The sequence below is a fragment of the Erpetoichthys calabaricus genome, chromosome 14 (assembly GCF_900747795.2).
Source record: "Erpetoichthys calabaricus chromosome 14, fErpCal1.3, whole genome shotgun sequence".
Lineage (NCBI taxonomy): Eukaryota > Metazoa > Chordata > Cladistia > Polypteriformes > Polypteridae > Erpetoichthys > Erpetoichthys calabaricus.
In genome coordinates, this window is record NC_041407.2 from 111,549,782 (window position 1) to 111,563,621 (window position 13,840).

The window sequence follows — 13,840 nt, forward strand, 5'->3', positions numbered from 1 at the left end:
CCGCTGACTGTCTGTGTGTAAACGTCGTGCACTTTGGGGTTATAACTGCAGATCTGCACAAGTGAAAGGCGCTATAAACAGTAACCTCTGCATACAGCGGAGTCATGGTAGAGCATACGGGCACAAAGGCGCTATATACACCATACTGGGGTACACAACCACTTCAAAGGTGCTATATACACCATACTGGGGTACACGACCACTTCAAAGGCACTATATACGCCATACTGGGGGGTACACGACCACTTCAAAGGCGCTATATACACCATACTGGGGTACACAACCACTTCAAAGGCGCTATATATGCCATACTGGGGTACACGACCACTTCAAAGGCACTATATACGCCATAGTGGGGGGTACACAACCACTTCAAAGGCGCTATATACACCATACTGGTGGTACATGACCACTTCAGAGGCACTATATACGCTATACTGGGGGGTAAATGACCACTTCAAAGGCGCTATATGAGGTGTGCTGTCACCGCAGCCTGAACACAATGACAGCCGAGTTGAGCTCGGACCCCTGAGCCCGTCTGCAGCGACTAAGCCACAATGGCGCTACTGTATATACTGTACAGTGCAGCTCAGCAGCCCGAGGAGCCATCTGCGTGTGATCAACGGACCCCTGGGCAGGACGAGGTGCAGAGCAAGTCTGAGCAGAATTGTCCCCCCTGGGCGGCAGGACCCCCGAGCACATTCTTGGGCAGATTGGTATTGCATTGTTTCCACGGAGGCGCCGGCCAATGAGAGCGCACCGCCCTGCTGGCCACGCCCCCACGGCCAGGGTATAAGTATGGCACCGGCCACCAAGCCCTCTGTATCCTCCAAGGGTCCTGCTTCAGTGAATCCTGCACATCCAGCCTGCCAACATGATGTCCGGTGCCTCTTTCAACTACGGCTCAAGTGCCCGCTCCACGATGCCCCTGGTGTATGGTGCCTCCTCTTCTCTCTCTCTCCGCAGCGGTGCAGGTGCCCTGGGTGGCCAGAGATCCCACAGCTTATATGGGGGTACCAGCGGCAGGGGTGCCCGCATCTCCTCTGCCTCTGTGTCTGGCGTGAGGTCCTCTGCTGGGGGCTTCAGTTCAGCTTCTGGGGCCTTTGGCTCGAGTGCCGGCAGCCTCAGCTTTGGGGCTTTGAACCTGGAGAGTGGCAGCGCGGCCATCAACGCCAGCGGCAAGGAGACCATGCAGAACCTGAACGACCGACTGGCCTCCTACCTGGAGAAGGTGCGCTCCCTGGAGGAGGCCAACGCCAAGCTGGAGAAGCAGATCCGGGAGTGGGGGGAGAGCCACACTGTGGTGACCCGGGACGTGACCAGCTTTGACTCAAGCATCGAGGACCTGCGTGCTCAGGTAGGTAGGGTGGTGTGTGTGGGCACAGTGGGCTCAGCGTCACTGCCCGCAGCCCTGGCGTTCATCTCTGCCTGTCTCTGTCCTTTTTACAGATTCTGGCTGCTTCTGCTGTCAACTCAGGTCTCCTCCTGCAGATCGACAATGCCAAGCTGGCCGCCGATGACTTCAGAGTCAAGTAAGTGACCACTGCCCGGGGGTCTGGGGATTTGGGCACAAAGACAATGGCGAGTCCTGTGACACTTTGTGTAACAGAATTGGTGCCAGAGCAGGCCCTGCAGGTTCGTGGCACCCAGGCCCAGGTTCTAACCTGCTGTGCCCCCCATACTGTCACAGGCAATGGTCAGGTTTGACTATGAAAGGCGCTACATGAAATGAAGGCTCCCTGACTTTCCCGAGTGCCTGGCTTTGTGTCATTTGTCATCGCTGCTTCCTTTAGTTTGGTCGATTTCAGATGGCAACCCACCCAAGGTTGGTTTCTGCCCTGTGCCCAGCTCGGCTGGGTTAGGCTGTGCCCCTGAAGGTCTGAGAATGCCATAACGATTGTGATGAGTGGGCATGTCGAGAAGGGTCCCAAAGCGATTCTGAGGCCAGTCCACTGGCGCCCCCGTCGGGCTCAGGAGCAGAAGAGCACAGAAAATGAGCCGTCAGTAAAACCAGGCCAGCTGGCCTGCAAAATCCCAGGTGGCCACAGGGTGGCAGCAGACCACCACAATAGTGCAGTCTTTCAGCGTCTGGGGCCGTCGGTGGAGTTAGGGGCTTCAGAGCGACCGCACTGTTAACGAGACCCCCACTCCACCCACACCGCAGGTACGAGAACGAGTTGGCCATGCGGCAGTCTGTGGAGTTCGACATCGCCGGCCTGAAGAAGCTCCTCAGTGACCTGACACTCGGCCGCTCGGACCTGGAGATGCAGATTGAGAGTGTCAAGGACGAGCTGCTCTTCCTGAAGAAGAACCACGAGGAGGTGAGGACTGCCAATGCAGGGCACCAGCCTCTTCCCGCTGTGCCCTGAATGCCCACCTTACCCGCTATCCCTCTTGCAGGAGATGACCTCCTACCGCTCTCAGCTGAGTGGCCAGGTGCAGGTGGAGGTGGATGCAGCACCCAGCGTGGACCTCAACAAGGTCATCGAGGAGATCCGAGAGCAGTATGAGGCCCTCGCTGCCAAGAACCGCCGTGACGCCGAGGTCTGGTTCCAGAGCAAGGTAAGCGGGTTGGGGTGCCACGTCAGGCCGGGGGGAGGTGGTGGGCCCACAAGTGGAAGTCACTGCAGAGCCCCCCTCTGTCCACAGGCCGAGGCCATCCAGAAGCAGGTGACAGAGAGCAACGAGACGCTGGAGACGAGCAAGATGGAGATCAAGGAGCACAAGCACACCATGCAGAGCCTGGAGATCGAGCTGCAGTCGCTGCTCAGCACCGTGAGTGCCCGCCCCGCTGCCCGCGAGCTGCCCGTCTGCCCTGTGCCCATCTTCTGACCCTCTGCATGCTCTTCCCTTGCAGAAGCAGTCCCTGGAGGCCAGTCTGGAGGAGACCAAGGCCCGCTACGCTGCTCAGCTGGCACACCTGCAGGGCGTGGTGGACAGTCTCGAGGCCCAGCTGGCACAGATGAGAGCAGACATGGAGCGCAATGCAGAGGACTACCGCATCTTGCTGGACATCAAGACCCGCCTGGAGCTCGAGATTGCAGAGTACCGGCGCCTGCTGGATGGCGAGGATGGGCGGTGAGTATGGCACCTGGCTGGGGAGCCGGGCATCGTGGGTGTGAAGTGCCTTGTTAACCTCTGCCTATCTGGCTCTCTCTTCTAGAAGCAGCGCAGAGTTGTCCTTCAGTGCGGGCACAGGTGAGTGTCCGTCCTGCCAAATGAGCGCCTGGTGCCGTCACAAGGGGCACTCTTGACACACCCCATCCGTCTCTGCCAGCCTGAGTTCAAAGCTTGAGGAGGCAGATGTCTGATATCTGTGCCCGGCTTTCCACTTAATGCCACTCTCTTCCTTCCCTTCAGGTGAGGCATCAAGCACAACAACCAAGAAGGTGGTGACCGTGGTCCAGGAGATGGTGGATGGCAAGGTGGTGAGCTCCTCGTCCTCCAGCTCATCTCACGTGGTGCAGGGCAAGCGTTAAGTGATCAGTGCCAGGCTGCGTGCCCCTCAACTTCAATAAAGCCAAGAGCAAATTAATGAAGCCAAGCTGGTGTCCTGTGTCTTTTGTGGGAGGGTGGGCACCGAGGTGCTGACTTGTCAGTCGGGTCATGAGTGTGTGTGTGTGCGGCCAATGACGACCAGGAAATCCTCCCATGGGCCACTGCTTCTGGTCTGTGGCCATTTCAGTTGTCTTATATAGCGCCTTTCACCATTACCCCTCAGTAGCCATCACCAGCCTGCATTTCCTGCCGTCAACACCTGGGGGCTTCAGCACAGGAGGGTCACCTAAGCGGGGCTCACAGAGGAGCATCCACTGGAAAGTCTTCAATTAGGCTGAATAGAAGCAGCGGCAGCCCCCCTGGGACCTCCGGAGCAGTTAGCGTGCAGAGGGGCCGGGGGGGGTCATACATCAGCCTTGGCCGAGAACACTAATTACAAGAGAAGAGCATCAATCAGAGCCCAATAAAGCAGACAAGTGGCATCGAGCGGCCCCTCGTCACATGTGCCGCCACCAGCCCACCCCAGCCATGTTTACCGTATCGATTTCAAATTAGGATTTAAACTTGTGCTGCAGAGCGCGCTGCGGGCGGACATTCGTCCTCATTAATGCGACAAGACACCTCCAGCGGGACGGTGGGACGAGCGCAGCACGAGGCTCCAATAATGAAGGGCCCGGGAGGTCAAAGGGCAACTGCTGAAATCACGATGACCACCGGGGGGGGGGGGGGCTAGCCAGAGGCACTGAGATGGGGGGGGGGGGCATGACGGTGTCGAGGTGAAGTCCAACGGGAGGTCAGTGATCGGTCGGTGGTCTCCTGCTGATGCTCAGGGGCGCTGCACCCCCACAGGGAGTGGCCGATTAGACGAGCGTTGCTGTCCTTCTTCCTCTTCCTCCTCTTCCTCTTCTTCTTATTTCCCCAGAGAAGCGGATTTTAATCACTCCGGGATGCAGGGAGCCAAAGTCTACAAAGCAGGAATTGATTTTCATTTGAAGCGCAAATGTAATTAACGTCTGTCGATTAAAACATCGGCGTGGAGGAGGAGGAGGAAATAAAGGGCACAGCACAGTCTCGGGGTGCCCGTGTGCCCGCGCCCTTCAGATGACTCTCCCATTCCCCCCCATGGACCCTCCCCGGCTCCCCCTACTCGTTAACTTGTTGACCACGCCCCCCCCCCTTCCTCTCTCACCGGTTTTCACGGTTCACTTTAAATCAACAATTCCGAGCGCTTTAATTAGCTGTTAATGACGCCACGTTCCACGATTGCTTTTAGCGCCGGCGCCCGGGGCGGTGGGTTCACCTGGTAAGTGGTGGTCCTCTGCCCGCGCCGAGGCGCTCAAACTCATTTTCACACTAAGTGGAGCGCTCGCTGGGGCGTAATTAGCACTGGAAGCGGGTGCCATCGCAGATGAATATTCATCCTGGCATCCAGAAGGCGAAGCGACTGCCACACAGCGCCGGCTGCCAGGATGAGGCGGCCGTCCACACTCAGCGCCATATGAGAGCAGGGGCCCAGCCGACCAGTCATCTAACAGGGGGGGCGGGGGTAGCAGAGCTGTCGGCCAATCAGTGAGCAGCTCATCAAGCCACCGAAGACAAAAGCCGACGTCGCGGGCAGCGGGCCACATCAGCACCCTGGAGATGGGGGTCTGGCTGGATGTGGGCGCCCGGGCTGGCTGACGGACCCCTCCTTTCGGCGATGGTCTGCGCAGGATGCCGGCCAGCGAGCAGCAGCACCGGGGCGCCCAATCAGCGGGGTCAGGCGAATGCCGCGCTAATTAGCGGCCGCCCAGTGATCCGGAGCCGCCGTGACAGATGCGGCCTCGTGATTTTGCTCATCGCGCCTTCTGCTTTGCTGCTCAGCACTTTGGTGTCACGCCGTCTGCTGGGCACTCGGGCGGAAGGTAAAACGCGCCCCCCAGCAGAGCGGCCAATTAGCGGCGCCACAGCGCCCCCTTCTGTGCACGCCGCCGTCTACACGCCTCTTTGCCCCTTAAGACTGACTGGCGCCGGTGTGCCAAGGCTGTTGTGTGCCACCTGATGCTTATGGGTGTTCAACAAATGGACTGGGCACACATAGCCAGGAACACGGGTAAACGTGGGCACAGAAACTCAAATGAGTGAACACAGGTGGGCACACATGCCAGTAAATATGGCGAGCTCAAGCATACCCACTCACCAGTGAAGCACCAGCTGCCTGGCACCATGCAGGCGGCACTCTTTATTTGCTGGGCATAGGCAGCTCTGACTCACTGGAGAGCAGTGGTGCCCTCTTGTGCCCATCAGAGCAGCCTGTCTGATGCCCTGTTCTGACACGCCACTTGGCATGGCTGCCCAGCTCTGCTCCCTGTGACTTAATTAAGGCAGTAAACTCCACGCGGACGGCGGGCAGCTCATTAAAGTGACATTTTTTCATAACATTCTGAAGCAGGTGCTGGCAGGTAAGAAGGAAAAAATTAATTTAAACTGCACTGCAAAAAAAAAATCACCTTCACTGGCGGCACGGTGCCAAAGCCACAGTGCCACCTGGCGCCTGCCCATGCACCAAACTGACGATGCCAACATCTGGCGCTTTGGAGTGCCAGCCCACTAAACAAACTGATGGCACTATGAGTGACTGCCCATCCCACGCTCTTTGGCGCTGGCATGTCTCGCCAGTCCTTGCCCCTTAAAGCTCGTTGGCACTGGTGGGCTCTCACTCACCCTTCTTCTTCTGGAGGATTTCCTGCCTCCTTTGTCCCAGCAGCCCTTGGTTGTGCCCACAGGGCGCAGTGATAGGCGGAGGTTGCTGGCATGACGCTATATAATTAAGCCAATGACCCATCTGAAGGCCCCCAGAGTCCGGTGAAAGGCGCTTTATGAGCAGACATTGAAGCCTCCTGCATGTCCTGAGGTTCACTGGAGGCACCCACAGCGTTTGTTCCATTTCGCACATTCTGAAGGTTGGTGGTCCTTCTGCTCTTTCCTGCCACCTTCCATTATTCCGGACCTCCTCCACTCCAGCGGCACCCAAGACAATGTCCACCATAAGCACAGCAGACCTGCTGCCCCAGTCCCATTCCAAATCTCCCAGTTCAGTCCAGTTTTCAGCCAGCCCACCATCTGGTGACATTTCATGTTGCGGACTGTGCCCAAGGGGGTTGGCATCCTCCTTTAAAACATGTGTGTGGTGGACCAACTTCAGCTCTTCACCTGATGACCACCAGATCTGTGCCCCCTGACTCCACCTGCTGGTCACTCCTGAGTTGCAGGAATCCTGCCGACTACACCAGCAACCCCAGGCCATTGACGGCCTGAACTTTGACCTCTCGGACATTTCTCAGTCTTCCTACTTGGCATGTCGCTTGGCTCATTGTTTGAACCCGGGCAGTTATCCACACAGCCAGCGCTGCCATGCAGGGTGACGCCAGAGGGCTCTCTTCTTGAGCTTCATGCCAAATGTCACCACCACCACCACCACATTGCTTCCTCTCAGTTGAGTGGTGACGGGTGACACAGAGACTTGGAAAGGCAGGGACCACAAACCACTCCACATTTCAGCCCCTCTGCCCACCAAATGGGCAACTGTCCCGGCAGCCCCTTTTGGAACGAGTGGCATAAATGGTCTGTGCCCTCCATGACACCGAGGATACTGCGCATGTGACATTCAGGAGTGTCCTGTGCAGGGCCACCTCTGGGGCACACTTCAGCAAGTCAGTTTTCAGATGCCAGCGAGCCCCTGGCACATACTGAAGGTCTCATGAGCCACATGCTCCACTGATGGATACGAGCGTCTACCACCGAGGTGCCCCCCAAGGCCACAATGAGTCCCTGGGTTATATCATGGCAGCCGTCTTGAAGCATCTGGCATCTCCTCCCAATGCTGCCCGCCAGTGGTCTCAGAGGTGCCTGGGCAGGCCAGAAGGCCCCCCGGCTGGTGTCAAGCTGCCAGTTACAGCTGTACAAAAAAAAAATAAATAGCTGAGCAGCAATCAACACCTATCCGGCGTAGCTTGGCACTCGCGGTGGTCTCCGCCGTCGGCTGCTCTGATGGACGGCTGGAACGGTGTCACTTCACACCTCCGGCGGGAGGAAGCACGCGTTGTGTGCCAGGCGGGTGGAGCTGTCTGCTTTGTCACTTGACCGCTATTTTAAGCCTCGGCTCCGGCAACAGAACAGATGGAGAGCTGGAGCAGCGGGAAGGGAGGGTCACACGGCCCGCAGTGCAAAAGAGGGACACCGACCTCCGGCAGGCGGCACGCTGGCACAGCGCCCTGGCATATCCATGCCAGAGTGCCAGTGCTAGCTGGTACTACACTGCCATGGGCACTGCCTTGCAGTTTGTTTCTCGTCTTGTTCACTTTTTCCAGTAACCTTATCTCCATGTCACCTGTCACAGCCTGGTCTGATGGGTATGGTGGGCATCCCAATAGCGGCCCAAACTGTGGATGACAGGAACCCCGAACTCTCCATCATACTTTTGGGCAGGACATGGAAACAATGGCGCTCCCTCATTAGCGCCAGCCAAGGACGAGGCTGTCCATTAATCCTCGCTGATACTCGCCGGCGGGTCGATCGCCTCGGCCACTTAGGGCTTCCGCTAATAAAGCGCCGCTGTCAGCTGATCCATCGATCATCGCTACAAGAGGAATGAGCGTCACACCCACCATCATGGGCAGGTGGGCATTACACAGTGCCACGCTCAAGTGGTTACAACTTTGGGGCTGTGGTGCCAGACAGCAGATGCATAATGTGCCAGGCTGACCAGGGAGACGTCTGTGTGCCCGCTGGAGAAGGGGGGCAGAGGTGGCTCACCTGCTCTTCATTTATTGCTGGGCTTCAATTGCGCCAGCCAAGAAAAAAGAATCGATGGTTTAAAATCTCCTGGAAACTTTGGTGGTGTGTCTTGCCAATTAGGGGGGCCTTTGTGACCACATTGTCGGTGGGTACTGACAGCCCATGATATATAAGGAAGGCAGATGCTGAGCGGTGGCAAGTGCTGTGTTCAGACTGGCACTTGACTGCCACACCAGCAGATAAACATCCCAGGCACCCTCTGTGGGCTTCAACAACGGCCCTCGAAGGGGGTGACCATCATAAAAGTTAAAGAAGAAGAGACGGGCACCTGGAGTGGCATCACCCCATGAACTGGGATCATCAACAAACACCTTACAGCACCAAGGCCAGCCATGGGATGTCTCCTCATTCATCTCTTCAGGTTTATAGCGCCTTTCCTGCACAGCGGCACACAAAAACATCGAGTCCATTAGAGAGGAGTTCCAGCTGGTGGACCTGCTGAGGATGGCAAAACTGGCCGAAGCTTAGGGCCGAGTGCACATCCACACTGAGGAGCTGGAGGATGAACTGATGAAAGGCTCCACCCACCCAGTCCACCTCGCCCACTGTGTCCAGCCACACCCACCACACCCCATCCATTATGTCCAGTCACACCTGCCATACCCCAGCACACTCAGGATGTCTCGCCCACCTTTCCCCACCCATTGTGACCAGTCATACCCACCATGCCCCACCCCTCCGCCCTTTGGAATCCCTGTTGGTCACATGGTGCTCGGGGACATCACCAGGCCTTTGGACTTTTTCAGGTCTTTTGTCACTTTTCTCTGATGTTCAGCCTTTCCTTGCTTGGGCTCTGCCACAAGGATATCGTGGGCACCTGGTCAGGAAAGGGTGCCCACAGTTTTGGAGGACATGACCAAAACATTTAGAGGCAAAAGAGGATCAGATGGCAACCTCAGTCATCACGCCAGAAGCACCAAACCAAAGTTGAAGGGACAAATAAGTTGAAGAAATGTCCTGATGCCAACATGTTACAAATCCTGCACCAACCCCGGGCACTACAGTATGATGAACTCAAACGGCATGTGCACTCCTGGTCACGTGACAAGCACCATGGGCGGCTGCTATAAGCGACGTGAAACGCAACCATTAAATGGTGGGCATCGCTACAGAAAATGGCACTGGAATGTTGTAACCATAAAAATTCTCAAGTGACAAGATAAACGACTCTCAAAGGAATGCAAAGAGGTCCATCACATAGAAGAGGCCCACCAAAAGTCACCTCTGGTGGTCTGAAGATCTGAAGGAAGAGGTTTGAAAAGCAAATGGCAACCAGCACTGGCAGCCCTGTGGTCAAAATGCCCAGGTGAGGGTAGGAGTGAATGGATACCCCAGCAGAGAGCGTAGTCGGCAGGACCTTGGTGCAGCTCAGGGTTTAGGGGATGTGATTTCCATAAAGCTGATGTGGGTGTGGGTGACTGTCCAGGGTGGTGTGGCACAATGATGGGGCTTTAGGGGCATCTGCGCTCCAAGCCAATGCTCAAGTTTCAGGGCAGGACACCACCAGATGTGATCTTCTTCTTCACTGGCATCTTCATAAACCCCTTGATTCTGATGACCCAGGGTACAAAGCCCAGTTGGTCACCACTAGCGCTGAGCACAAGTTCCTCCTTAAGCTGGTAAGGGGTGGCACACTGGTAGAAAGTCCGGGACCAGAGTCCATAGATTCTGAGAGATGTGCCACCCATGTGCAGATGTGTAACTTTGACGTGCAACTCGAGGTTTGCTCACTCGGCTGGCAGTACGTCGGGTGAAGGCCAATGACAGATGCAGGTGCCCCTTCTAAAATGAAGTGCGTATTTCTTCAAGCACCTCACAGTGCCATTCTGTCAGCAATTCATCTGCTCTTACAAAATCTCTAGGTGCCCACCTGGGACAATGCCCAACCTGGAAAAAGGTGAACATATGGGCAATGCCCTAAGGAAAGTATGGAAGTCTGAGCTAGCATCCCTGAGATGGCGAGTAGGGTGCACTTTGTGCTGCTCATCCGTCGTGCCACTCTGCCGGGTGCGATTTCCTCACGATGGAGTCGATCCTGCGCCTAATGAGGCCCTTGGCATCACAGATCTCTTTTGGCGTATTATATTTGCGCAGGGCCCGCATTCTACCAGCGAAGGCGCCTACTGTCCCCCCCGTCTGTGACAGGCGCCGTTATTCCTGGGCTCGTGTGCTGACAAGCTGCAGAGTTCAAAGAAGAGCGCCTCACGGTGTGCGGCTCTGATCACTGCACTGAGACACCCAATTAACTGGGCAGGGGCGCCACAGAGGCTCCGTGGACTGGCCTAGCTCACCTGTCACCTGGTGGCACCTGTCAGCAGTGGGCTAATGAAGTTCCCTTAATCAAGGCGTCGTGGCACCAAGTGGATTCCCAAAATGGTGAAGCAGGAAGCGTGCATGGCTGGTAGAGTCGTCGTGGGCAGTGCCAGTGGGCTTTCCCATTAGCCGGAGTTTCCTTTGGATTGTTTGTCTTTGTCAAAAATGAAAAGCAGAGAGGCTGCTGGGATCCGGTGTGGAGCTGGCAATTGGAACGGTGGTCTTAAAGACACAAAATTATGGAACTCACATGCCCAATGCCAGTCCAGCTGCCAGCTCTCAAGTGGTAATCATCCAAAAGACATAAAGGCAAGTGGGCATCTCAGCTTCAAGGTTCTACCAGGGGATTAAAATGGGGTTGAAAATGCCTGGCATAAGGATGATGACATTAGTGCCAAGATGCCACCTGCACCTATCATTGTTAATCACACTGCCATCAACACAAAGATGCCAATCTGAGCTCCACCACTGCCATTCTAGCAGTTGTGTGAAACACACCCTCCATTTTAAAATGGGCACTGGCCTTCACCCGACATGCTGCCAGTCGTCCATGTCTATAAGAGTTAGTCAACTTTGAAGCTGCGCATGGATTGGTGGCATTGATGGGTGCCACTGCTTCTGCGGCACCTGCTTCCAGTACAGCATGGGGCCAGAGAATTGAGAATGGGAAAAAATTGATCTGAATTCCAGACTCAGCCTGGAGAACCAGGGAACAGTGAAGCTGGCACTGCCACCTGAGCTGAGAGGAGGGCAGACACATCAATGGTGTTTCTTGATGATGCCCATTGCCTTGACAAGAATTCCCAGAACATCACAAGGTGCCACCCAATTAACAGGACTGAAGAAGGCCATTGGCTGGAGAGAAGTCACACTACTGGGGGTGGAGCTTCAGTTGGTAATGAGCTGAGTCTGGGTGGGTCACAAGGGCGGGGTTACAACATGTAATGGGCTAACCTGGGTGGGACTTCACATACTAACTGGGTGGGTCTACATGGCTCATATGGGCAGGGCTTCAGCTGCTGATGGGACATGGCTTTATAAGGAATGTGGGTGTTGCTACAACTTATAATGGGATGGGTCTATTCTGGGCGGGGTTTGGATTGGCAATGGGATGTGGTTAATATGAAAGCTGTAGATAGCAATGGGGTGGAGCTTAGCAGGCCATGTAAGCGGGACTAGTCAGGTAATAAGAGACACCCCTGAAGATGTGGAGGGGTGTGGCTAATGAGACCATGGGAGTAATGGTTAGTTAATCATGGGTGTGGCTTGACAGACTATATGGGTGGGGCTAGCTGGGCGACTTGGGAACAATTAAAGGTGTGTATTGGTGTAGACCACTCATGCTGGTTATGGAGGGGAGACCACAGGAGGCCAGGATGAAGATACAAATGTGTATGGAAATTAGGAGCCGGGCCACTGGGTCACTTGGGTGGGGCTTCAGTTGCTAATGGAGTGCAGGAGGCAAGGCTGAAGATGTGGCTGGGAGTGGCCTGTCAAACCATTGGACACAAGCAGTCCATCTAGCCATGTTAATGGTGACCACTGTAAAGGTGGGGCAAAGAGAGGTGGGGCTACAGCTGCTAATGTGATTTGTCAAGTCAGGTCATGTGGGTGGGGTTAGTCTGGCTTCATGCGGAGGGCTACATTTAGTAACGGGGTGTGATTAGCTAATACAGTAAATGTGGGTGTGGCTGTTTAGGCCCCAGAAGGAGGTGCTATAGATTGCAGTATGGGTGTGGTTTGACAGTCTATATGGGTGGGGCAAGTCAGACTACTTGGGGGCAATTGAAGGTATTCATTGGAGTAGGCCACTTGGGGCGGGGCTACAGTTAGCAATGGATGTTGAGGGGCGTGGCTAGTCAAGCTACTGGAATAAAGGCTGGCTGTGTGTGGATAATTAACTATTGGAGGCGGGGCTGGAACTGTTTTGGCCAGTCAGGTCACATGGTGGAGCCAGGTGAGGCCCTCAGGATTACTGAGTGATGCCCCACACCACCCGTGTGCCCGCTCCCTGCCTGGTGGCATGTAATCACAGCCCGCCTTGGTGACAGAGGCGGTTAGATACACGTCTATTTGTGGGCTGCTGTTTAAAGCTTTAAATAAACACGCGCTCGCCTCGATTATTAAAAAGCCGCCGTGGAAACTCAAACTGTGGCGAAGCTGCTTAATTAAAGCGCAGGGCTGCCTTGGTGCCGACGCCGCTGTGTGCCCGACGTCGGCTCAACTCATTTACTTCACAATCTCACTTTTTCATCACGCTAGGATCATCGTGAGCATCAAGTCAGCGGAGTGACAGAATGAATAAAAAGAGGAAGGCGAGGCAGAAGAGTGGCGCACATGACGAGCGAACGTGCGAGCGAGTGCCCACCTCTGGGGAGTTGGCTGGGCAGACAGCTCGTAATGAAGTGTCATTAGTCTTAACTGGGCATACTGCTCACCCATCAGGCATCTTCCTGTCATTGCGCCTTCTTGTTTGATATCAACAAGTCTGTCTGCCTTCAAAAGTGGGCACGGCTAGAGAGGCTGGCACAGGGCACACAGCATGGATACAGTGGGAAGGACTGATGGGCACAGATAAGGCCTGGCACACGGAGTGGCTGGTAGGCAGGCAGCCAGGCTCTGAAGGCCATCTACCTGCTGGCAGGTGGCAGCTCACCCAGGCAGAGACACACTTGGCATTCATGGCCTTTGCATTTCAGCTCGTCTCCATGCTTTTCCCAGCAGTGTGCCCAGTTTCTGCCCCCAGGGGTCCTCTAGTTTCTCCAGGGTGGCACCCACATTTCCATTTTTACATGCTCCACAGAAATGCAAGCGCCAACTCCGGGAAGCACTGAGAGAGCCACACTGGCATATCCCAAGTGCCAGCAGTTGATATGGATGCCTTAAGTGCTGACATGCCATCTTCGTAACATGGATGGCGCCTCATAATTAACTGCCAGTCGTGGACAGAAGGTTTCAAACTGCAATTCACTCCAATCCATCAGTTCTTAATTAAAACTTAAAACACGTGTGCCAGGAGGCTGGCAGGCACATCAATGCTGTGCAGCACAGCGCCACGTGACTCGCCCCCCACGTGACCCCCGGCTGGTCCTCATATAGCACCATGAACAATACTCCTGGGATTTCCTCCTTTAGCTGATGCTTCTCTGACCCACTTGCCTGGCACAGACAGTGCAGTGACAATTGCTGGGCG

The 13,840-nt window shown here is 55.5% G+C and overlaps 1 protein-coding gene across 1 annotated transcript; it reads left to right on the forward strand.

Annotated features, from left to right (window-relative positions):
• Positions 1–627: 627 nt before the first annotated feature.
• On the forward strand, positions 628–3,539 carry LOC114664493 (keratin, type I cytoskeletal 13-like). Its single transcript, XM_028818616.2, has 8 exons — positions 628–1,357; positions 1,450–1,532; positions 2,165–2,321; positions 2,401–2,562; positions 2,650–2,775; positions 2,858–3,078; positions 3,164–3,198; positions 3,361–3,539. The coding sequence occupies exons 1-8, from the start codon at positions 875–877 to the stop codon at positions 3,477–3,479; spliced, it is 1,386 nt and encodes a 461-aa protein (XP_028674449.1). The 5' UTR covers positions 628–874; the 3' UTR covers positions 3,480–3,539.
• Positions 3,540–13,840: the final 10,301 nt, after the last annotated feature.